General features: G+C 39.9%; 1 protein-coding gene across 1 annotated transcript in view; it reads right to left on the bottom strand.

The window, feature by feature from the left end:
- LOC132826620 (troponin I, slow skeletal muscle-like) overlaps positions 1–24,331 on the bottom strand; it is a 38,857-nt gene extending 14,526 nt beyond the window's left edge. The window contains exons 1-4 of the mRNA XM_060842576.1: positions 24,323–24,331; positions 24,110–24,128; positions 21,968–21,987; positions 4,057–4,101 (exon numbers count right to left, since the gene is read on the bottom strand). Of these exons, the coding sequence (XP_060698559.1) occupies positions 4,057–4,101; positions 21,968–21,987; positions 24,110–24,128; positions 24,323–24,331 (93 nt within the window). The remainder of the gene's footprint in view (positions 1–4,056; positions 4,102–21,967; positions 21,988–24,109; positions 24,129–24,322) is intronic.
- Positions 24,332–24,676: the final 345 nt, after the last annotated feature.

Genomic DNA, 24,676 nt, shown 5'->3' with positions numbered 1-24,676 from the left:
AAATTTTGCTGGTCAGTCTGTCCATGGCAGATTCCTCAGTTAGTGCGGACTATTAAAACTGTCCTGACCTCATAGTCAATCAGTGAGCCTTCTAATACGCATATCTTCATAAGGTGTCCATGAGTTGGGTGAACAAGTCAAGCTTCTTGATAGTGAACATCAATAGCCAGGCAGTATCAGAATGGCAAGAGATCCCACAGGGTTTAACTTTAAATCCACTTGGACAGTGAATGTAAATTGAGAGCGGAAGAAGAGTTGCATCATTAATTCAGTGGGAGTTGGAAGGAAGATTGCCTTTCTACAGTAACTGAAACAGGACAATGATAGCCAGCTTAACACTTGTGCCAAGGACTGTATCAAATTAACACAGGTATTGAAGAAGAAAATTGTATTTAAACAAATTGGATAGGAAGAAGAACTGGGAACATTTAAGATTAGTTTTTCTGGTGAGATTTGGATGGGGGTGCAGTGTATTTTCAAATTAACTCTGAAGAGTATGGTGTTCCTCTGTGAATTGTAACATGTTGGAATAACTTGATGAGGTGGGTTTAGGATATGTGACAGTGGTCTTTTGAACAATCTGAATATCTCTTTGTTCATTACTTTAAATTCAATGAACTACTTTCTCTAATATTATATTCATTCATGGGATATGGGTGCCACTGACTAAATGCACAAGCATTTATTGCCCATCCCTAGTTACCCTTGAGAAGATTGTGGTGAGCTGCCTCATTGAACAACTACAGTCAGTGTGCTGTAAGAAGAAGCACAATGACATTAGAAAAGGAGTTTAAGATTTTGACCCATTGACAGTGAAGGAACAGCGATATATTTCCAACTCAGGATAAGGAGTGGCTCAGGTAATTTGAAATTGGTGGTCTTCTCATGTATCTGCTGCTCTTGCTATTCTAATTGGTAGCCATTGTGGGTCTGGACGCTGCTACAAAGCTTTGGTGAATTTCTACATGCATCTTGTGGATATTACACATTGCTGTACTGAGCATTGAGGAAGGAGGGAGCGAATGTTTGTGAATGTGGTGCCAGTCAAAACTACTTTGGCTTGAATCATGTCAAGCTTCTTGAGTGTTGTTGGAGGCTGAATCATCCAGGCAAGTGGGAATATTTCATCACACTGTTGATTTGTACTTTGTAGGTAGTAGACAAGCTTTGGGGAGTCAGGGGGTGAGTTACTTGGTGCAGGATTCCTCGCCTCTGACTTGCTCTTTTGGCCAGTATTTATATGGGCAGTCCTATATGAATTGAGGATGGTCATTTTTTTCAATTGACTTGGTCACTGCATCCCCATAAAACATTTCACCAAGTTTGTTCCTTCTAACTGTAGATACTTTCTTTGGCTTTTCATATACCCATGGTTCTTTTTCTCCAGTACTAATGAATGAATATTGAGAAATCTACAGCTTGAATTATAAAAGCATAAACTTTAGTTTTTTTAGAGTTTGTTTCTTCAACTCTATGAGTGCTGTTTTGGTTTCAAATCTATGGCAGTCACTTCTCAAGTAACTTGTGCCAAACAGCATTTTGGTGATCACATTTGTGCATATGCAGAGACTATCTGCCAGATGTAAGTAGAGTAGGCAGATAGTGACGTCAATATCTAATGCTGATTTTATGCCAGCATTGCTATTTTGAAGCTCAAAACTCCAGCTAATGTCCTACGTAACCTCGCAAAGTTGAACATACTTACAACAGCTATTGAAGAGGATCATCAACTAGCTCCAGGCTGTTTGCTGATTGATTTCTACTGGTGGTTTCTGCAATTCTAAAAGTTTTACAAAATGCCTTTAAAGTTCATAAAGTCCATAAGGAGCAGTGTGCCAGGTGTGGAAGAACTTCTTAACTTTAAAGATTTCACACATGAGGAAACAGAAGAACTGAAAGATTCTAAGCAGGAAGTCATACTCAGCAAAGGGAAAAAAAAACCTCAAACTGCACCTGAGCACAGTCATGATTGGTTAGATACCTGCCCTCAATAAGAAAACATTTACTGAAATCTGGCACCTCAAAACAGGGCAAGGATAGCATTTCCAGTCTTTGTGAAGGTGTTTGGTGATGAATTATTGTATGTGTTGGCTTCCATACTGGAATTAACAAGATATGCAACACCCCATAGTTAGCCATCACCTGTTTGTGTAGGTGACTAAGACTCTTTATTCCAAGAAAGCTCAATGCACTTAATTCTTTCTTGTCCTGCCTCAGAAGCCAGAACCCAGCTTTGTGAGAATTTTATGATTCCTGTGGTGCAGGGTGCTGAGCTTCACAGGAACCTCATGGCAATCCTGAGAAATACAGTGGATCAAAATGATTCTACTCCCTCACAATCCAAATGGTGTGTGATTCAAGTCTAGCTTCACTTCAATATTTTCAGTTTTATCTCTATAGAAATGAATCAACTTTTGGTTTGCTTTATTCTCTCACATTGCTGACTTGTGGTGGAATGTTTAGTGACTGGTGTATTAGTATTTTGAGATCTCTTAGAATTAGAATCCCTACAGTGTGGAAACAGGCCCTTCGGCCCAACAAGTCCACACTGACCCTTTGAAGAGTAACCCACCCAGACCTATTCCCTGACCCTATTGTTTTTACCCCTGACTAATGCACCTAACCTACACATCCCTGAACACTATGGGCAATTTAGCATGGTCAATCCACCTAACCTGCATACCTTTGGATTGTGGGAGGAAACCAGAGCACCCGGAGGAAACCCAGACATGGGGAGAATGTGCAAACTCCACACAGACAGTCGCCTGAGGCTAGAATCAAACCCAGGTCCCCGGCACTGTGAGGCAGTAGTGCTAACCACTGAGTCACCGTACCGCCCATTTCTTTCTTTCCTCATCCCTGTCTAGAATTGTACCTTCCAAGTAGTATGGGATAAACTACGCGATTTGCAAACATCTCCAACACCAATCTGAAAAGAGTCTGTAAGCGAAAGTTAATCACTATGGTCATCTTCATAGCCATTGAAAATGATGTCCCCGATCATGCTTTGAGGTTGCATTTGTGGCAGCATCAAGTGGCAGAGTTCAATTAGGATACTTTTATTGAGGTGTAGACATCTGACACATTATTCTTTGCCAAGGTTCAGACAAGACAATCAGTCTCTGAACTCTCTAGGGAAATATGGCCTCCTACTGAGTGGTCTGTTCCCTTTCCTTTATCTCCCTCTTCCAATAGTTGTTCCTGTTCTGTATGACTACTGTTCTCTCTCTGCTCCAAGTTTCATGTATTCCAGGCATTGGCTACTACTGCACCCAGGTTTGGGAGCAGTTTTTTTTTCTGGAAGCCATAATGTCTGCAAAACATTCGGCACACTACCCCTATAGACATTTTCAACTTTAAACAGCTACAGTAAGCATTGTTAAAAAATGACACAACACCAGGTGATAGCCCAACAGCTTTATTTGGAAGCACTAGCTTTCGGAGCATTGCTCCTTCATCAGGTGGTTGTGGAGTATAAGATTGTAAGACTCATAACATTTTGGTCCCTCAATGGCAGCCAGAGTATCAAATAACTGATGTTTTCATGCCGATGGTGCAGCATCTGTTGTCACATTACATCAACATCATTGAAACTGTTGGTGTGCTTTCACTAATTTTCAAAATTGTTATATTTGGATATATAACCACCAAGAGTATAGCAAGATATTCATAAGGATGTGTTCATTATGTGTAAATAAACTGTGTGAGTTCTATAACTGTGGCTTCTATCTATTATTGGAATAGTAATCTAACCTGACTTTCAGTCATTGTCCGCAAGGTGACTGTTTTAGTGTTAGATCAAATGATATAGTGACAATTCATGTATACCAACATTGAAGTTACCTCGTAGTAAACGGGAGATCAAATCTTCTGGAATTTTTATTGTCAACGTTAAGTATTGCTACAATTTAAATACTAGCTGAGTGGTGCAAAGCCCATCATGACAGGAATTCAGATGCATGGTAAGATGTATTATTCTTAGTAGAGGTATCTATTTCTTTGTTAAACAGAATATCTTTCGATTGTGGAATTGCAGCAAACATGTCAAATTCTTACCTTAAGTAGGATTCTGCGAGCGATCGGAACTTTGGCTTTTCTTGGCTTTAACGATACAAAATGAATAATTATTTAATCACACTAAAAGAAGTGAGCTTCAATAAATAAATCAAAAGTAAAACTGATGGCAAGCTACCAGGCCTGTAAACAGCAGATCCGCCGGCTCCAAATGGACCCCACCACCAGGGATATATTTCCTCCCCACCCCTTTCCACTTTCCCTCCGTGACTATCTGGTCAGGTCCACGCCCTCCAACAACCCACCCTCCCGTCCTGGCACCTTCCCCTGCCGCCGTAGGAATTGCAAAACCTGCACCCACACCTCCTCCCTCACCTCTATCCAAGGCCCTAAAGGAGCCTTCCACATCCATCAAAGTTTTACCTGCACATCCACCGATATCATTTATTGTATCCGTTGCTCCTGATGCGGTCTCCTCTACATTGGGGAGACTGGACGCCTCCTAGCAGAGCACTTTAGTGAACATCTCCGGGACACCCGCACCAATCGACCCCACCACCCCATGGCCCAACATTTCAACTCCCCCTCCCATTCTGCCAAGGATATGCAGGTCCTGGGTCTCCTCCACCGCCGCTCCCTCGGTGGTGTCTGGAGGAAGAACGCCTCATCTTCCGCCTCAGAACACTTCAACTACAGGGCATCAATGTGGACTTCACCAGCTTCCTCATTTCCCCTTCCCCCACCTCACCCCAGTTCCAACCTTCCAGCTCAGCACCGTCCCCATGACCTGTCCTACCTGCCTATTTTCCTTTCCACCTATCCACTCCACCTTCCTCTTTGACCTATCACCTTCATCCCCACCCCCATTCACCCATTGTACTCTTTGCCACTTTCCCCCACCCTTGTCTCTGACCTATCACCTCCATCCCCATCTCCATTCACTTATTGTACTCTATGCTACTTTCTCCCCATCCCCATCCCCCTCTCATTTATCTCTCCACTCTGCAGACACCCTGCCTGTATTCCTGATGAAGGGCTTTTGCCCGAAACGTTGATTTTCCTGCTCCTTGGATGCTGCCTGACCTACTGTGCTTTTCCAGCACCACTCTAATCTAGTATAAATTATTGGGCCACAATGCAATTATATTCAGAATGCACATATTTTTAGAGAGAAAAATGCTGTCGTACTCATTGAAAGAAAAGCCATTGATGTTTGATTATCCCGTCTTCAAATATATTTAAAGGCACAAAATCGAAATTGCAATATTTTAATTTCTTTGTGAGAATTTTTATAGTAGAACTTTGTGGCTACTTGCATAAAGAAATTTTGCATCAACAACCAATAATTTTCCATAATATAATTCAGTAAACTCTGACTGAGTATATATGATTTTCTAATATGCACTACTCATACCCATTGTGGCAGTCAATTTCTCCATAAACATGCAACGGGATTGGATGACACTTTTGTATTCAATAAATGAAGTCCAGAAAATGAAGGGACAGAAGTGTTCTTCTCTATATTTAATCTTATTTATATGGCTTTGAGTGGATGAGCAGGAAATTAATTGGAATCCTGATTCAAATGCAAGGATAAGGTCTGACAATATCATCCAATCCATAATATTAATATTAAATCAAGATATTAAATCCAAATATTATCCACATTTATTGGCTCAACCTTTTGTGAAATAACTGCACAGTAAAAACTCAAATCCTAAAGATACAAAACCACAGAGAAAATAGAGAGTGAAACCTTTTCAAAGGCATGGGTTCTCCAATTAGTATCATCTAGGGTTCAGTGGTAACAATCTTGCCTTTGAATCAGGATGTTGTATGTTCAAACTCTACTCTAAAACTTGAGCCTGCAATTCAGGCTGGTGCTGCAGTGCATTAATGAGGGCATGCTGAATTGTCAGAGGTACCATCTTTGCAAAGGACACAAAATATCTTTTTGTCTGGATAGAAGAAATTTCACACTTTTTAAATTGAAAATAGAAGTAGATTTCTCCCTGGTGTACTAGCCAATATTTATCCTTCAACTAACTGCACATACAGCTGCAGGATGTATTCATTATCATATTTACATTGGTAGGACCTTGCTATATTGAAATTGGCCACTGTATTGTTTACACCACAGTGATGATGATATTTTAAACAAAGTGTTTCAGGACATTCTGATGTTCATAGAATCCCTACAGTGTGGAAACAGGTCATTTGGCCACACCAACCCTCTTGAAGAGTATCTCATCCAGACCCATCCCCCTACCCTATTACTCTACATTTCCCCTAACTAATACACTTAACCTACATATTCCTGAACACTACGGGCAATTTAGCTTGGCCAGTTCACCTAACCTACACACCTTTGGACTGTTGTGAAATGTCTTGCCAAAATGAATTAGGAATATGTTGATAATCTCAAACAGAGTAACCAACAAAATGGCTGCTCTTGGAGTATATAAATTTGACCCTGTTCCTAATTGAGGAACATATGAAATAGAGATCAATTGATGTCTAAACCTATTTATTTCACAGACAATGCACTCTTTCATCAATTGCAAAGGTTACAAAAAACACATTTGAAATTCATTAGCTTAACACTCAAGATAAATCTCTAAACTATCACCTAAATAATTCCATATCCAGTAGTTAATTCTGACCAGTGTGATGTGCCCTGAGTTTAACAACCCTCATTTGGTGGAAGAACAATGAAATATCGGTGTCAGTGACCCCACTGTTGCTGCTTTGTTCCTATCACTTCCCTATGTTTGACCCATTGTTTTGAGTGGGTGGACAGGAAATTAATTGGAGTCCTCATTTCAATACAAGGATAAGGTCTGATAATATCATCCAATCAATAATATTAAGTAGGGGCTCAAGCAGGTGACTGGGAGAAGAAACAGAATCAAATTCCCCACTTGAGCACACCTGAGAAAAAAGCTCAGAAGACAAGTTAAAACTATTTTGCAAGCTTTCATGTTGGCCAGTGAGTGGGTTGGACAGCATGAAGCTCTTTGTGTTCTTTGAGCTGGGAGATGCTCTCTCCCTGATCACTAGATAATCACTTTTATTGTGACTCTGTTCACATCCCTCCCCTACACCCCCAGCCCCTATTGTGGCTCTATTCAGTTATTCCGAAGGTGTCAAATATATCAATGTTCTTGGGACAAATCAGGACAAACAATATTGCAAACTCTAGTGATGATGCTGTTCCTTTAACAAGGTAATGTTGTGCTTGTTTGTTTTTAGGAGCTTGTAAAAAATACATATTCTGAAACATCTGAGTTTGGATGGGTTTTAGGGCCAAATTGATTATAGCTAATAGATATGACCTTGGGCAAAAGGCTTTTAAATGTTTAAAAACACTTGTATAATGAAAGGTGAGTGGCTAGTTCTCCCAGCTCAGCTTTTCTCTGGTTTGATTTGGTTTTGGCAGTCTGGCTATTTGCTGAAAGCAGTCACACAGTTTAAAAAGCTACTGGACTCAAAGAAGCAGGGCCAGGCTGCTCCTTCTCTCTCTGTTTCTCCTCTCTTTCTCTCTCTCTCCTGTAAGACACTGTGCCAAGAGGTGTATATGGGGATTGTTGCAAGTATTTGGAACAGCATTAATTTGGGATGATTTGGGTTTTTGGATATTAAGTGATTCAGTATTCTGTTCTCTCTTGTGTTTCTTTGGGTAACATTTTAAATAAATCTTGTTTTGTTTTAAACAAATGTTGTTTGACCAACTGTATCCCTCATGGAATTTGTGTTACCCACCTGCTTAAAATGACTGGCTCAGTTAGGGTCTGGGCTACTTTCTTGAAATGTTTTGAGGCGGTCTGGCCTGATCCATAACAGATTGAGGTCTCTTTTGTGGGATTTGTTCTTTAGTTTCAAAATGGGATTAGGGTTGTTGGACTTGAAGGCAACAAATGGTAGGTGTTACTGTATTTTATTCTTGGTGTTGAAATTGGTTGGTTTAAGTGATGCTTGTGACAGCAATGCTCTTTTAGTCACCAAGAGTTTTCTGGGTGTGGAAGAAGTGACTTTGGGGGTTTTGCAAAGGATGAATAAAGCCAAGTTGCTGGAATTAGTAGACACGCTGGGGTTGGAGCTGCCTCCTTCCATAAAGAAAGGAGAGATAATTACAGCAATAACTCAGTATTTAAAGTTGCTGGAAACACCACCACAAATCTTTAGAGATGGCTAAAATTCAATTGGAAATGAAGCAGTTTGAGTCAGAGAGGCAAAAGACAAGGGTAGGGCAACAGAAATTTAACAACTTGAATTAAGGTTAAAAACAGAAAAGTGTTTGAACTTCAGAAAGTTGCACCTAGACAGGAAAGTCAGCTGAAAAGGATGGAGTTGAAGGCTGAAGATAAGCTTAGTGAGGATGAACCAACCCATGATAGCCAAAGGCCTCATGAGAAACAGTTTAAATATATTCAAGTATTGCCTAAATTTGATGAGAAGGATGTGGAAGCTTTTTTCATCTAATTTGAAGAGGTGGCTAGTGACCATGTTGGTTTTGTTGATAGAGCTAGTGAGGTAGTCACATCACTATCAGAGGAGGCATCTTGGATGAAAAGCCTGCAGACAATCTTTCAGGAATCTAAGAAGGGACCCTAGTCAAATCTACATTGAGTCTGAAAAGATCAGATGAAGTAATTTTGATAGGTGGATAAAGGTATTAAAAATAGAGCAAACCTATGATACTCTTAGACAATTTTGGGGTTCAAAAATTCACTCCCTGAAGTATTGAGAACCAATATGGAAGAGCAGAGTTAAAACAGCAAGGTTAGTAGCTGAAATGGCTGCTGATTGAGTTGGGCCATAAATCAAAGATTGGCTTCCAAAATCAATTTCAATCCATGAAGGATAGAAATTGAGGAAAAACGTAATTCACAAGTGGGAACAGAAAGGTAGATCTTGGTGAAGATCATAAGGATAACTTATCAGAGTGAAAAGGAAACCCTTGAAGGAGAAAGAGAAGTTGAAAAGCTCCAGTGAGTTTTCACTGCAATAAAGTAGGTCAATGAAATCACGACGTTGGTGGGTTAGGAAAAGTACTGGAAAGTCAGATGTAGAAAAACAGAATAAGCTAATGAATGTCATTGGAGTGGTAATGGAAAGCATAGTGGAGGCTAAAAAGCTGCACCAGAGTGTATAAGCTGGTCGGAGATTGGTTAAGGAGGAAGTGCCTGATCATCTTAAGCCATATATCCGTGAAGGTAAAGTTTATTCACTTTGGTCAGGAGCAGCAGATAGAGGTTACAATATTAAAAGATGCAGGATCCCCTCAATCTGTGGTGTTGAAAGATGAGAGATGTACTTTTGAATGACCTATCGTCAGAAATAGTACAAGTAATGGAAATTCACGATGAGCCAAGAAGTGCTGTATTATGTAAAGTGAGGTTAAAGTGTCCAGTGAAGAGTGGAGAAGTCGTGTTAGGAGTACTGGACAACACTCCGCTCCAGGAATATAATTTTTCCTTGCTAATGAAATAGCTGGTTCACAGTAGGAGTGCTACCTACTATGGTTGAAAAGCCCGTGGAAGCTCAGACAACTGAACTATTGCAGGACACGTCCTGGGATTTTTCCTAACTGTGGAAACGTGATCACAAAGTCACTAGTTTGAAGCAGGAGAGATCAAAGAGTATGTTAAGGTTGAAGTGGAATTAGCAGAGATACTGTTTCATCAGATGGTTGGCATAAACCAGGAGCAGATAGATGACAAAGCATACATCTTCCGCTCAGATAAATTAACTGAGTTATAGCAGAAAGATTAAAATTTTAAAGGAATTGTATCACAAGGCACACGCAGAAAAAGAACCTGAATATATCCTTGAATGTTATCTTAAAAATTGTCTTAATGAGGAAATGGAGACTGCCATGTATCCAGACAGATGAGAAATGGGCAGAAGTTCATCAAATTGTATTGCCAGTGGGTTATCAAAGGAATTGTTGCAGGTGGCACATGAGTTATCCCTAGGGGATCATTGAGGAGTGAAAAAAACTCCAGCTAAAATACAAATATTTTTTACATTCCTGGACTGCACAAGGATGTGCTTGTATTTTACCAGATGTCATACATGTCAGATAATCAGAAAACCACAGGCAGTAATAAAACCTAGACCTTTAGTAGCAATTCCTGCATTTGAGGAACCTTTTACAAGTGTCTTAATTGATTATGTAGAGCTCCTACCTAAAACAGGAAGTAAGAATCAGTATTTGTTAACAATAATAATGTGTTCACTCGATTTCCAGAGGCCTTTCATTATGTAATATCACAGCTAAAAGGATTGTCGAGGAATTACTCCATTTTCTCTAGATACGGACTACCCACCGAGATACAATCAGTTCAAGGGTCAAACTTTGAAGTTATTCAAGCTTGTTATGGACAGCTTAGGAATAAAACATTTCAAACCTACTGGATACCATCCAGAGTCACAACGAGCACTAGAAAGGTGGCATCAGACATCAGGGCTTATAGTCAAGACTATCCAGGTAATTGGGGTAAGGGAATTCCGTTTGTGCTTTTCGTGATCAGAGATGCACCAAATGAATCAACCAAATTCAGTCCATTTGAATTACATTTTGGGCATGAAGTGAGAGGACTGCTTAAAAGTTGATTGAGAAATTGGTAAGTCAGAATTAGACTGTCAAATTTTCAGGAACAGTTAAATAGAGCAGGGGAGTTGGCAAGACAGCATGTAAAAGTATCACCGCATACAATGAAACAGGAAGCAGATAAGAAATCAAAAACTTGTAATTTTGCTATTAGGGATAAGGTGTTCATGTTACTTTTGGTTATAGATGCACCTTTTAAAAGCAAGATTTAGTGGACCTTAACAAATTGAAAGGGAATGGAGTAAGGTGAACTATTTGATAAGACCTACAGACAGAAAGAAATCTCACAGGGTATGTCATGAGAATATGCTTAAAAGGTATTTTGATGGGAAGGAAAGTCAAAAGAGACTGTTATTGGTTACAACAGAAGGAAGAACCACTTTCAGAGGATTCTGAATTGGACATGCCTCAAATTAAATTGGGATAAATTATTGGGTTACCTTCCAGTGGAAAATCAAAAGATTTTAATTTTTTATAAGAGTTATTTACTATCACATGGGGAGATATGTGGAAATAAGCTTGGAAGTACAAAGTTAATTATGCATGATGTAGATATAGGAGATGCTGCTCCAATTAAGCAACATCCTTACAGGCATAACCTTCTAAAGTTGGCACAAGTTCAAAAGGAGATTGAATGCAAGCTCCAAGGTGACACAACCAAAGTGAGTTGCAGTGACGGGAGCTCTCCCATCGTAATTGTGCCAAAATCAGATGGTACCCAGTGGTTGTATGTGAACTATCACAAAGTCAATGCAGTTACAAAGACTGTTGCATATCCAATTTTGTTTGGAAAACTGTTGAGAATGTGGACAAAGGTAAAAATCACACATCATCAGGTCATAGTCCAACAGGTACATTTGAAAGCACTAGCTTTTGAAGCGCTGCCTCTTCCAGTTCCACAATCACCTAATGAAGAGGTGGCTTTTGTACCGCCGAATGGACTGTCATTTTAAAGTCATACCACTTGGTATGAAAAATGTGCCAGCCACATTTGAGATCTACCAATAAGATCAATGCCAAATTACCCATCTCTGTCGTAAATGTAGATTACATGGTGATTTTTAATCACGTGCACAGAGGGAACACTTATAACATTTATCAGACTTGTTTGAACGACTTCGGAAACTAAGATTGGTGATAAACCAACAAGCCGGGCAGCATCAGGAGGTGGAGAAGTTGACATTTCAGATGTTACCCAGGGTTACAACTGAAACGTTGATACTTTTTTTTCCCCACCACCTGATGCTTCCTGGCTTGCTGTGTTCTTCCAGTCTCCTGCCTATCTATTTTGGATTCCAGCATCTGCAGTTTTCTTTGTCTCTAACTTGGTGATAAACCTCACTAAAAGTGAATTTACTGAAGTCCAAGTCACCTTCATAAGGCATGTTATTGGACATGGACAAAAGGCCCCATGGGCTGCAAAGACAAAGTTATAATACCATCGACAAAAAGAGCAGTACTACAGTTCCTACAGTATCAAAAATTCACTCCAAATTTTAGCAGTGTGGCTGCTCCACTCACTGAATTGCTAAAGAAAAGCAAGAAGTTTCAGTGGACTGTCAGAAGGCATTTTACAGCCTGAAAGCTGTTAACCACTGATCCAGTATTAGCCACATCTAATTACGCAAAGCCATTCAAGGTGGCTATTGATGCAAGTGATGTGGGTGTCAGTGCTGTGCTCTTGCAGGAAAATGACGAGAAGTTAAAAAGACCCATAAGGTATTTCTCCAGCAAAATTGAACGTTCATTAGAAATATTTGACAGTTGAGAAGGAGACTTTGGGCTTGGTGTTGGTGTTACAACATTTCAATGTTTATATTACCAGTAACATATCTAAGACCATCATATGCACTGATCATAACCCATTGAAGTTTGTAAGAAATTTAAGGACAAAACGCCAGACTGTTTAGATGGAGCTTGTTGTTACACCCATTCAATTTGAAAATTGTGGCAAGTCAAGAAAATGTGATTGCCGAAGCATTGTCGAGACGTGAATGAGAAACTGAGGCAATCAGTGGCCGGAGTAAAGCAGACTGAAAATAAAAGTAGCGCATGTTTGCATGATTATTGTCAATGTATTGTATATGTGTGCTGTAGAGTACTAACTATTTCAGATTAAAGGGTTTTAAAATGTAACCATTTTTGGATGTTGGTTTTTTTAAGGGTGGAGGTGTGATGATGCTGCACCTTTTAACAAGGTTATGTTGTCCTTCTTTTCCTTTTCAGGAGGTGATAAGACTACAGGTTCCAAAAAGTCTGGGCTTGGATGGTTTTAGGACCAATTTTATTATAGCTAATAGATACTACCTCAAGCATAAGGCTTTTAAGTGAAACAAAAAAACTTGTACAATGAAAGGGGAGTTTAGATGAGAGAGGTGCTGGAAAAGCACAGCAGGTCAGGCAGCATCCAAGGAGCAGGAAAATGGACATTTCGGGGAAAAGCCCTTCATCAGGAATGAAAGGGAAGCGGCCAGTTCTCCCAGCTCAGCTTTCCTCTGGTTTGGTTTGGTTTTTGCAGTCTGGCTATTCACTAAAAGCAGTCAGGCTGTTGAAAAAGCTGCTGGACCCAAAGAAGCAGGTCAAGACTGATCCTCCTCTCTCTCTTTGACATCTCTCCTACAAGATCCTGTGTTTGATTTTACATTTTATGCCAAGGGATTGTTGCAAGTATTTGGAACAGCATCATTAATTTGGGATGATCTGTTCACTTTTCAGATAGGTTAAGGTGTTCAGAATTCTGTTCTCTTTTGTATATGTTTCATTCAGTTGCCTTGTTAGTATATTCTGTATTGTTTAAACTTACGTGGTTTGACCAACTTCATCCCTCCTGGAATATCTGGTTTACCTGCCTACTTAAAGCACCTGGCAAAATTAGAGTCTGGGCTACTTTCTTGAAATGTTTTGAGGGGGTCTGCTCTGGCCTATAACACACTATTAACCTCTCTCCCACAGTAACCAATGATCGATATAAAGTTTGAATATTTGTTCTGACTTTTAGTTACATATCTTGTGAGACAAGTTCTTGGTGGTCTGCTAATATTAGTTTCATGTTGGCTGGATAACTTCATTTCCTGTCTATCATTAATCCCCAAATCTATTTGCTCTTCTGCTTTTTATAATCACAGCCAATCAATGCTTTTGTTATCTGGCTGCTAACCAGAGAGAAAATGTTGGTGCAGTGTTCTGATTTTCCCTAATGTTTTTAGTTTTCTTGACACCAGTCATTGGATCAATAGAGCTATTTGTTTTGTGTTTTAACTGTAAATCAGAAGAAATCTAGGCCTAGCTTGTTGTAGTGAGGAGATTTTATTATTTCCCTGCCATTCTCCATATTGTCTATATTTAAAATGGAGTGAAGATCCAGAACAAACTCTTTGGAATTCTATGCTCTCTTGCCAGAGCTTTTCTAAATTATCATCACTATTTCTGAGCCTGTTTTCAATCCAGTTGCATAATTTGGCTCAATGAAGGTATCTACAGTGACCTGGCCATCATTTATCCTTTACCCAACATCTAAAACTATTTATTTTGTTGTACATTGCATGACTGTAAGTGGAACTTTGTTGCTGGCAAAATTGTCGCTGCAATTTTTGTTACAATAAAGTTAGTTTTTGCTGGTGTATATTTTAACACTAGATACTGTCATCTATATATTTTGTTCTTACTCAAACGATGATATTAGTCATTTTGTAAGTTCTGGCTATTCTCTTCTACATCACGTGATAATCTTTGATTATCTGATTAAGACAGTATACTATGTACAATTTCTCTAAGCATTTCCTCACCATCCACGTTAGACAAAGTGGCTTCTAACTTGAACATAATTTTATCCACTACTATGCAAATAAACTTGTATTAACATTTAATCAGGTAGCAGACTAGTCAACGAGAAAAGCAATTTCTTTAAAATCTTTGTGGAATTTGTAATTGTTCAAAGTTTGTGAGAAGATTTGTAGCTCGGGTGCTCGTTGTTGTGGTTCTGTTCGCCGAGCTGGGAGTTTTTCTTGCAAACGTTTCGTCCCCTTTCTAGGTGACATCTTCAGTGCTTGGGAGCCTCCTGTGAAGCGCTTCTGTGCTGATTCCTCTGGCATTTATACTGGTTTGAATCTGCCGCTTCCGGTTGTCAGTTGCTGTCCGCTGCAGTGGCCGGTATATAGGGTCTAGGTCGATGTGTCTGTTGATCGAATTCGTGGATGAGTGCCATGCTTCTAGGAATTCCCTGGCTGTTCTCTGTTTGGCCTGTCCTATAATAGTGGTGTTGTCCCAATCGAATTCATGTTGTTTGTCATCCGAGTGTATGGCTACTAGGGATAGCTGGTCGTGTCGTTTCGTGGCCAGTTGGTGTTCGTGGATGCGGGTTGTTAGATATCTTCCTGTTTGTCCTATGTAGTGTTTTGTGCAGTCCTTGCATGGGATTTTGTAAACTACATTGGTTTTGCTGCTGCCGGGTATCGGGTCCTTTGTCCTGGTGAGCTGTTGTCTGAGAGTGGCTGTTGGTTTGTGTGCTGTTATGAGTCCTATTGGTCACAGCAGTCTGGCTGTCAGTTCAGAAATGCTCCTGATGTATGGGAGTGTGGCCAGTCCTTTGGGTTGTGGCATGTCCTAATTTCGTTGTCTTTCCCTGAGGCATCTGTTAATGAAATTGCGCGGGTATCCGTTTTTGCTGAATACCTTGTATAGGTTTTCTTCTTCCTCTTTTTGTAGTTCAGGTGTGCTGCAGTGTCAGGTGGCCCTTTTGAATAACGTCCTGATGCAACTTCGTTTGTGTGTGTTGGGGTTGTTGCTTTCATAGTTCAGGACTTGGTCTCTGTGTGTGGCTTTTCTGTATACCTTTGTGGTGAATCCTCCGTTCGGTGTTCTTTGTACCATCACGTCCAGGAATGGGAGCTGGTTGTCCTTTTCTTCCTCTCTCGTGAATCGGATTCCTGTGAGTGTGGCGTTGATGATCCGGTGTGTGTTCTATATTTCTGTGTTTTTAATGATTACAAAGGTGTCGTCCACGTATCTGACCCATAGTTTGGGTTGTAATTGCATTAAAACTGTTTTTTCTAACCTTTGCATTACTGCTTCTGCTATGAGTCCGGAGATCGGTGAGCCCATGGGTGTGCCGTTGATTTGTTCATATATCTGGTTGTTGAATGTGAAGTGTGTTGTGAGGCACAGGTCCAGTAGTTTAAGTATGCCGTCTTTGTTAATAGGTTCAGCGTCCTGTTGTCTGTTATGTATGTCCAGCAGACTGCTGCGACCATTAGGACTCATAACAGCACACAAACCAACAGCCACTCTCAGACAACAACTTACCAGGACAAAGGACCCGATACCCAGCAGCAGCAAAACCAATGTAGTTTACAAAATCCCATGCAAGGACTGCACAAAACACTACATCGGACAAACAGGAAGATAGCTAACAACCCGCATCCACGAACACCAACTAACCACGAAACGACACGACCAGCTATCCCTAGTAGCCATACACTCAGATGACAAACAACATGAATTCGATTGGGACAACACCACTATTATAGGACAGGCCAAACAGAGAACAGCCAGGGAATTCCTAGAAGCATGGCACTCATCCACGAATTCGATCAACAGACACATCGACCTAGACCCTATATACCGGCCACTGCAGCGGACAGCAACTGACAACCGGAAGCGGCAGATTCAAACCATTATAAATGCCAGAGGAATCAGCACAGAAGCGCTTCACAGGAGGCTCCCAAGCACTGAAGATGTCACCTAGAAAGGGGACAAAACATTTGCAAGAAAAACTCCCAGCTCGGCGAACAGAACCACAACATTTGTAACTGTTTTTAAGAATGTTTGTTTAGAAAGGACTTTTAAGAACTTGCATTAATTGTAAAGTGCTCAATTGTCTTATTATTCAAAAAAAAAATTTGTCCATGAGACATCAGAACGTTTGAGCTGGAAACAATGCCACCAGCAAAAGCAGTTAACATATCACAAGTTGTAATCAGCATACGTATGCAGAAGCTCTTGGAACCTCTGTGTGAGTGTGCTAAAAAGGTCTCAAACCTGGGAGGCTGAGTAACTTGGAGACACTAAAGAATCAAGTATTTTTGCCAGAAGTGGCAAAGCCATAAATCAAATATCATTGGGAAGGTGATGGCCTAGTTGTATTATTAATCCAGAAATTAAACTGATATTATCGGGTGGCACGATGGCTCAGTGGTTAGCACTGTTGTTTCACAGTGCCAGGGACCTTGGTTTGATTACCACCTCAGGCAACTGTCTGTGTGGCGTTTGCACATCCTCCCCATGCCTGTGTGGGTTTTCTCCCACAATCCAAAGATGTACAGGTTAGGTTAATTGGTCATGTTAAAATTGCCCATAGTGTTCAGGGATCTGTAGGTTAGGCATATTAGTCTGGGGTAAATGTAGAGCAGTAGGGGAATGAGTCTGGGTGGTTTATTCTTCGGAGGGTCGGTGTGGACTTGTTGAACCAAAGGGCCAGTTTGCATACTGTAGGGATTCTATATCATTCTACATTCCACCATAAAAATCTGGAATTAAGAGCCTCATGATGGTTGTAGATCCATTGTTGATGATCAGAAAAATCCAGCTGGTTCACTAATGTCCTTTAGGGAAGAAAACACCCATCCTTAACTGGTCTGGCTTACATGTGACTCCAGACATACAGAACTGTAGTTGACTCTTAACTGCCTTCTGGATTATTAGTGATGGGCAATAAATGCTGGCTTGGCCAGAAATGTCCTTTTATCCCATGAATTAAGTTTTAAAAATCTGGCTCACTAATATCCTTCAGGAATGGAAATCAACCATCCTCACCTAGTCCGGCTTGGATATGACTCCAGACCCACAGCACTGTGATTGACTCTCACATGCCCTTTGAAATGGCACAACAAGCCATTCGGTTGTATCAATCACTACAAATCATCAAACAACTGAAATCCGAAGGTCAATGCTGAACGGCCTAAGTATGGGAAAGGCAACGGCAGGAACAGCCCTGTACACCTTGCAAAACCGTCCTTACTAACGTGGGGGCTAGTACCAAAACTGGGAGAGTTGTCTCTCAGACTAGTCAAGCAACAGCCTGACTGTCATACTTATGGATTCATACCTCACATAATATTCCACATATCATCATCGTCACCATCCTAGATATGTGCTGTCCAACCAGCAGGATAGATCGAACAGAGGTGGTAGCATAGTGGTGTACAGTTGGGAGGGAGTTCACTCTGGACACTATGAAGTTTCATGGCTTCAAGTTAATCAGCAGGAAGTTTCCTTGTCCATGTTTATCACATCCTCTCAATCGATGAATCCGTACTCCTCCATGTGGAACAGCACTTGGAATAAACACTGAGAGTGACAAAATGCAAAATGTACTCTGGGTGACGGATTTCAGTGTCCACCAGCAAGAGTGGTTCAGCAGCAGTACTACTGATCAAGCTAGTCGGGTCCTAAAGGATATAGCTGCTAGACAGGTGGTACAACTGGTGCCAGCAAGAAAGAAAAACATACTTGACCTCATCCTTACCTAATCTGCCAGCTGCAAATGCATCTGTCCATGATAATATCAGTAAGAGTGACTACCACACCATCCTTTTAGAGACTAAGTCCCACCTTCACAATGAGAATACCTTCCATCGTGTTGTGTGGCACTATTACTGTGCAAGATGGGACAGACTTTGAATAGGTCTAACAACTCAAGATTGGCCATCAATGACATGCAGTGGGCCATCAATTGTAGCAGAATTGCACTCCAGCAAAATCTGTAATCTCATGGTCAGGCATATCCCCCACTCAACATTACCATCAGGCCAGGGAATAAACCTGGTTCAGTCTAGGAGGAGTACCAGGAGGACCACCATGTAAACATAAAAATGAGGTCTTTACCTGGTGAAGCTGCCAAATAGGAATACTTGCATGCCAAATATCATAGGCAACAAGTGGTAGACAAAGCTAAGCGATCTCACAACCAACTGATCAAATCTAAGCTCTGCAGTCCTGCCTCATCCAGTTGTGAATGCTGATGGACAATTAAACCTCTTACTGGAGGAGAAAGCTCTAAAAATATTCCTATCACCAATGATGGGAGTGCAAATCATAAGGCTGAAGCATTTGTAACAATCTTCAGCCAGAAATATTGAGTGAATGATCCATTTGGCTTCCTCCAGTAGTCCCTGCCATCACAGTTCCCGGTCTTCTGCCAAATTGATTCATTTCACATGATATTAAGAAACAGTTGAAAGTTCTGGATATTGGAAAGTCTATGGCCCTGACAAAATTTTGGCAACAGTACTGAAGATTTGTGCTCCAGAATTTGCCAATTTCCTTGCCAATGTCTTCCAGCACATTTAAAGCATGACATCTATCTGATAAGGTGGAAAATTGCCCAAGTGCATCCTATAAACAAAACGCAGGACAAATCCAACCCAGCCAATTCCTGCTCCATCTACTCTCAACCATCAGTAAAATGTTGGAAGGTATCATTAATGATGCTATCAAACAACAAGAGCCCAATCTGCTCAAATACGTTCGGTTTGGGTTCTGCCAGGGTCCTGACAGACTCCGCTCCTAACCTCATTACAGCCTTCATTCAAACATAAACAACATTCCAAATGAGATGATAGCGGGAAAACTCTCCATATTGGTTACATATCTGGTACATAGGAAGACAGCTGTGGTTGTTGTGGTCAGTCATCTCAGCTCCAGGATATCTCTGTTCGGCATTCCTCAAAGCACTGTCGTGGCCCAACTATCTTCAGCTGCTTCATCAATGACCTTCCCTCTATTATGAGGTCAGAAGTGTGGATGTTTGCTGATTATTTCACAACGTTCAACGCTATTTGTGGCTCCTAAAATACTGAAGCAGTCCATTGTCCAGATCCTGTGTCGTTTGACGATATCCAGGCTTGGACTGACAAGTGGCAAGTAACATTCATGCCACACAAATGCCAGGCAATAAGCATTTCCAATAAGAGACAATCTAACCACTGTCCCTTGACATTCAATGGTGTTACCATCATTAAATCCCCCACTATTGACACCCTGGGAGTTACCATTGACCAGAAACTCAACCAGACTCACCACATGAACACAGTGGCTACAAGAACTCAGAGGCTAGGAATACAGCGGTGAGTAACTCACCTGGCTCCAAAAAAGCCTGTCCACCATCTTCAAGGCATAATCAATAAGTGTCATAGAATTCTCCTCACTTGTCTGGTTGGATGCAGCTCCAAGAACACTCAAGCTTACACTATCCAGGACAAAACAGCCCAATTGACTGGCACCACATCCACAAGCATCTATTCCCTCCACCATCAATATTCGATAGCAGCAGTATGTACTGCCTACAAGGTGTACTGCAGAAATTCACTAAACATTCTTAAACAACACTTTCCAAACACACAACTTCTTCCATCTAGAAGGGCAAGGGCAGCAGATTCATGGAAACATCACCACATGCTTATTCCCTCCAAGTCAATCATCATCTTGACTTGGAAATATATCACTTGTCCTTCACTGTCACTGGGTCATAATTCTGCAATTCCCTCCCTAATGGCTTTGTGAGTCGACCCACAGCAGGTGAACTGCAGTGGTTTAGGAAGGCAGCTCATCACCACCTTCTCAAGGGCAACTCGAGATGGGCAATAAATGCTGGCCAGCCAGCAACGTTCATGTCCCTTGAATGAATGTATATGTAAAAAAAAATGATTGGTTGGTTAGTTGAAAAGGAATTCTGTGGAGTTATGCCATCAGAACTGAAATAACCCAAGGAAGAGAAAGTTTGGAGTTGTGAGCCTTGTTGATACTCATGAAGTGCAGAGGTCAAAGCTGTTATCAGATAGCACACTTGAAGTCCTTTGCATGCTTAAAGAGCAGTATTTATGTGATCTACGTAGCTATGTAAGATCATGAACACTGAAGGAAATTTCTTGTGGCTTTAAAACTTTTTTTGCATTAACTGTTAAATGTGAAATTCACCTTTTTTATTTGAAGTGTCATTTCCCTGCCAATACATGCTTAATTTGTATTGATTCCAATTAATTTTAAAGTAAAAGTTTCAAGAAGTGAAATTTTGTTATTAATTTTTTCAGTGACATCTGATAAATGTTGATATTTCAGTTTATGGTTTCTCTCAGATTTCATAGCCATGTGTGGAACTACTAGATTAAGTATCCTTTGCTATAACTTTTTTCTCATTTACTGAATGGTTATCTGGTCTATATCATTCGACCGAGGTGCATGGGAGAAAGTTATTTACCCTTTTAATGATACGAATGACATTTGACATTTATCTGACTGATTTGCCCAAATAATTTTGAATTTTGATCATACCAAATATTTCACTGACATACGCCCTATATTAGGAAGAACTTTACTTTCCACCTAATTATTACAGTATCTGACCTAATAGTGATTGCTGCCAACACTGAGTGTAAACAATGGTTAAGTATCCAAGACCTAGAATCCTAGTGAGACTCAAAAATAAAGAATGAGTGAATCACTCACCTATGCTCAGAATTTAGAGAGTGATCTGAGATTTTGCAAATTTTCATTTTCCATTATGAATTGAGAAGATGATTCCTCCATCTTACTAGCCCCTGACACTAAAAATGGATTAGTCTTTAGTCCAGGAATTTAATTAATATTCCTTTATAATGCTGTACCAGAAATCTTGCCATTAGACAACTCATTTGATTCTGATTTGGTTTTTAGAATGGACCTTCATCCTTCACTAGTAGGTGACAACAGGGTGCTTATTGTCTACTGGCAAAAGACAGTATTGCTTCTGTTCCTATTTGTAAGTGTCCTTTTTCTTCAGCCAGGCATTGCCTTGGGATATCTAAAGCAGAGCAAATGTGGTTTGGTACTCCTCAGAAATGATCAGACATTGCTGAACCAACTACTGCATTTTAAGATAGGGTTAGGAGCCTCGTTCTTGGATGAAAGTGAGACCCATTCTCACCCCCCCATATATGCCCCCCAGAATTTCAAACTCATTCTTTCATTCATTGCTTACATTTCAACAAATACAAAAGTCTGTAAATGTTATTATAGAATACATTTAGAATTGTTTCTTAGGCACAACCACAAATCCAATTATTTGTAAAGTTTATTTGCAATTTGTAGACATGTGACTTATTAAGGCTATTGTGTGCCTACCTTATTTGTTAGGCAATATTCACAGAAAGGAATTAGAAGAAAACCAAAACTAACCTGTACATTGCTACATCACAGGGAAAAAGAAACCAGAAAATACAATGTTAATTCAATTTCTGAAATGCATGTATTTCAAACTGTAATCTGCTGACAGAACTTAGAAAACTAAATGTTTTCAGTACTTACTTTTCTTCTGACATTTTGACCTGTAAAATAGAGGTTTTAAAAATATTTCAAGATTTTTAAAATTGTCTTCAAATATTCACAAGTATGTTGATTTAGTGTACTGTATTCACATTCTATTTTGTAAGCACAATTGTAATATTGTACTGCATAGAATTGCTAGTTCTTGCTTTATTGAGCATGTCTGAACAAACTCTTAATACATTCACCAATCAAACCATCAGATCACATTTTACCTGAAAACAAAACAAAAATAAATTGGTAGTCTGAAAAAAGCAATGAACTGGGGATGCTGGAAGCCAAGACAAAAAGTGCTGGAAAACTTGGCAGGTCTGACAGCATTTGTGGAGAGAAAGCAGAGTTAATGCTTTGGGCCCAAAACTGTTTTTGGTCACCTGCCTCATTTTATAGAAGACATAGCTCTGAAATGGAATCAAGACTAACCTCAGAAGTTGACCATACAGTTTTAAAGAGACACTAAACTGAAGCCCTTCCTGCTCCTTTGAGTTCAGTGGCATAATTTGAAGAAAATTGGTTGAGTTCTCCCAATATTCTGGATTCTATTTCCAATGGCAGAAAAGGAACGTTTGTGGCATCATGCTATATACAATTGGCTGCTATGTTTAACCCATCTTACAATAATGATTGCACTTCAAGAGTCATTGGCTTTGCATTGGCCTAAAGATGTGACCTTATTCCATAGAAATGCAAGGTTGCCCATATATCAAATGTTAGTCATTAATTTGCTCTGTCTTATTCATTGGCTCAGTTGCTTCATTATGCCAACACAGGAAAATGTGGGAATACTGCACCAGTAGTTTAGGCCATATTAAACTTCCGCGGATCGACAAGGCATGATTATCTCACACATCATTTTTAACCCTGCTTTAACTCAGAGTAGGAATTGTAGATATGGAATCCAAAATAGACCTCTAGCCCAAGCATGTCTCCCAAGCAATTTGACTTGTGGGCCTCATTTACACAACTTAACACTGATTCTCAACTGGAATGACCTCACCATTGGTGGGCAGGAAATCAAATCTCATTAGGAAGTAGATGTCAAGACTGCCTCAAACCTAAGGAATTTGGGCACATCAGAAAGTTCCTGAGTAGGGACAGGAAGCTAGGGTTACTAGGAAGAATCAAAGCATTTACCAGCAGCCATACACATGTTTTTCTTAAACCATAGTTATCTGGCATTTTCTGGCATACTGAGGACTTGTGGATGTAGGTTTGCTCACTGAGCTGGAAGGTTCACTGAGGACTAAGTTAGACAATAGCTAACATACCATGCACTTTCCTAAGGGCCTTATTGAGAATAAGTCCCAAATCCTCCTGAGCTGACATTCTGTTTGTGGCTGAATTCAGGAAAGTATCCCATGGGTGTGGAGCAAAGCACACCATTTTAACATTTCCACCTGCACCATTATGCTGAGGACTCAATGGGAAAAGAACAGCAAAAACATGAAATAACATATTTAATGATATTAGGACATTAATTAATAGCAAACATAGCTGCTCCAGGAGGTAACCTTCACTTTGAGGCTGTTAAGTTTTCCATTTATACAAGCTTTCAGCCTCTAGGAGTCAGAAAGAACTAGATATTTACTTTCAAACACACATTTTATTTGTGTTGAGATAGTTTTAGCTTAATGTATCATGTTCCTCAAGTGTGTTTCATGCTTATCATTCTATTTCAAGTCAAACACAGCAGATAAAGTCACTATAATCCTCAGATTATTAACCTAAAACTAATGCATGAAATGAAAACCAATTTTTTTGTTTAGTTTGTGACTGCCTAATAATTAGACCCACATATTATTATGTGGGTCTTGAATAGTTTAGGAGGAGTAACTTTAATGGGAGCAGGAGATCATTTATTCTGTTTGCATGCTATTCTATATAACAGCATTTAATCAATGCTACACCCTAGATAAATCTATAATAAAGATCTAAGTATTATAGCAGAACTGTTGAGGATGATAGCATATTTTACAAATATGTCAAACGTTAAAAATAAAAATAAAATTACATGTAACATTGTAATTATATTTTCTATTCACAACAGGTTAAAAATAAGTCATCATTTACAGGGTTAAAACTTGCTTCACCTTACTAGTTACAGTAAGTTCCTTACAATCTTACCTTGTAAGTTCCTTACAATCTACCGTTGTGAAGACTAATGAAGAATTGTAATGTAGTGAGAAATAAAGGCAGGTTGTGCATTTATTATTGCTGCTTTTATTCTTGACTTTCCATGAGTGGTTGGTTAAAATAGCACCACATGATTCACATTGCTTTGTCCTGACATTGCAGAGCGTGATTTTCTCTTGTAGTGGTCCAGTAATTTACAAATACTTGCCTCATGTCGGAGGCACATTCCTTTTATAGACAGAATCAATTACTCCATAGACATTGTTATTCACCATGAAGCATATCTGAAGTGACTTTAAATCGTCACAGGAAATGGAACTTACTGAGTGGGGAAGATGCAAGTGAGACATTTTTTAAATTTGATGAACCAATAAATGAGCCGTGCCTATTTGTTTGCCTATAGAAACCAATCATATCAACACATGTTTTGATTTCAAATAAATCCACTTACTGTACCCAGTTGACCCCACTTGTCAATAGGTGTGCCAGTGTAGAATAAACCCTATTCACTCTGCAGTAGTGATAAAGTGACAAAGCACAGAACCCAACCAAATAAAC

Source organism: Hemiscyllium ocellatum, chromosome 23 (genome assembly GCF_020745735.1).
Source record: "Hemiscyllium ocellatum isolate sHemOce1 chromosome 23, sHemOce1.pat.X.cur, whole genome shotgun sequence".
NCBI lineage: Eukaryota > Metazoa > Chordata > Chondrichthyes > Orectolobiformes > Hemiscylliidae > Hemiscyllium > Hemiscyllium ocellatum.
This window is presented reverse-complemented; position numbering and strand designations above follow the sequence as displayed.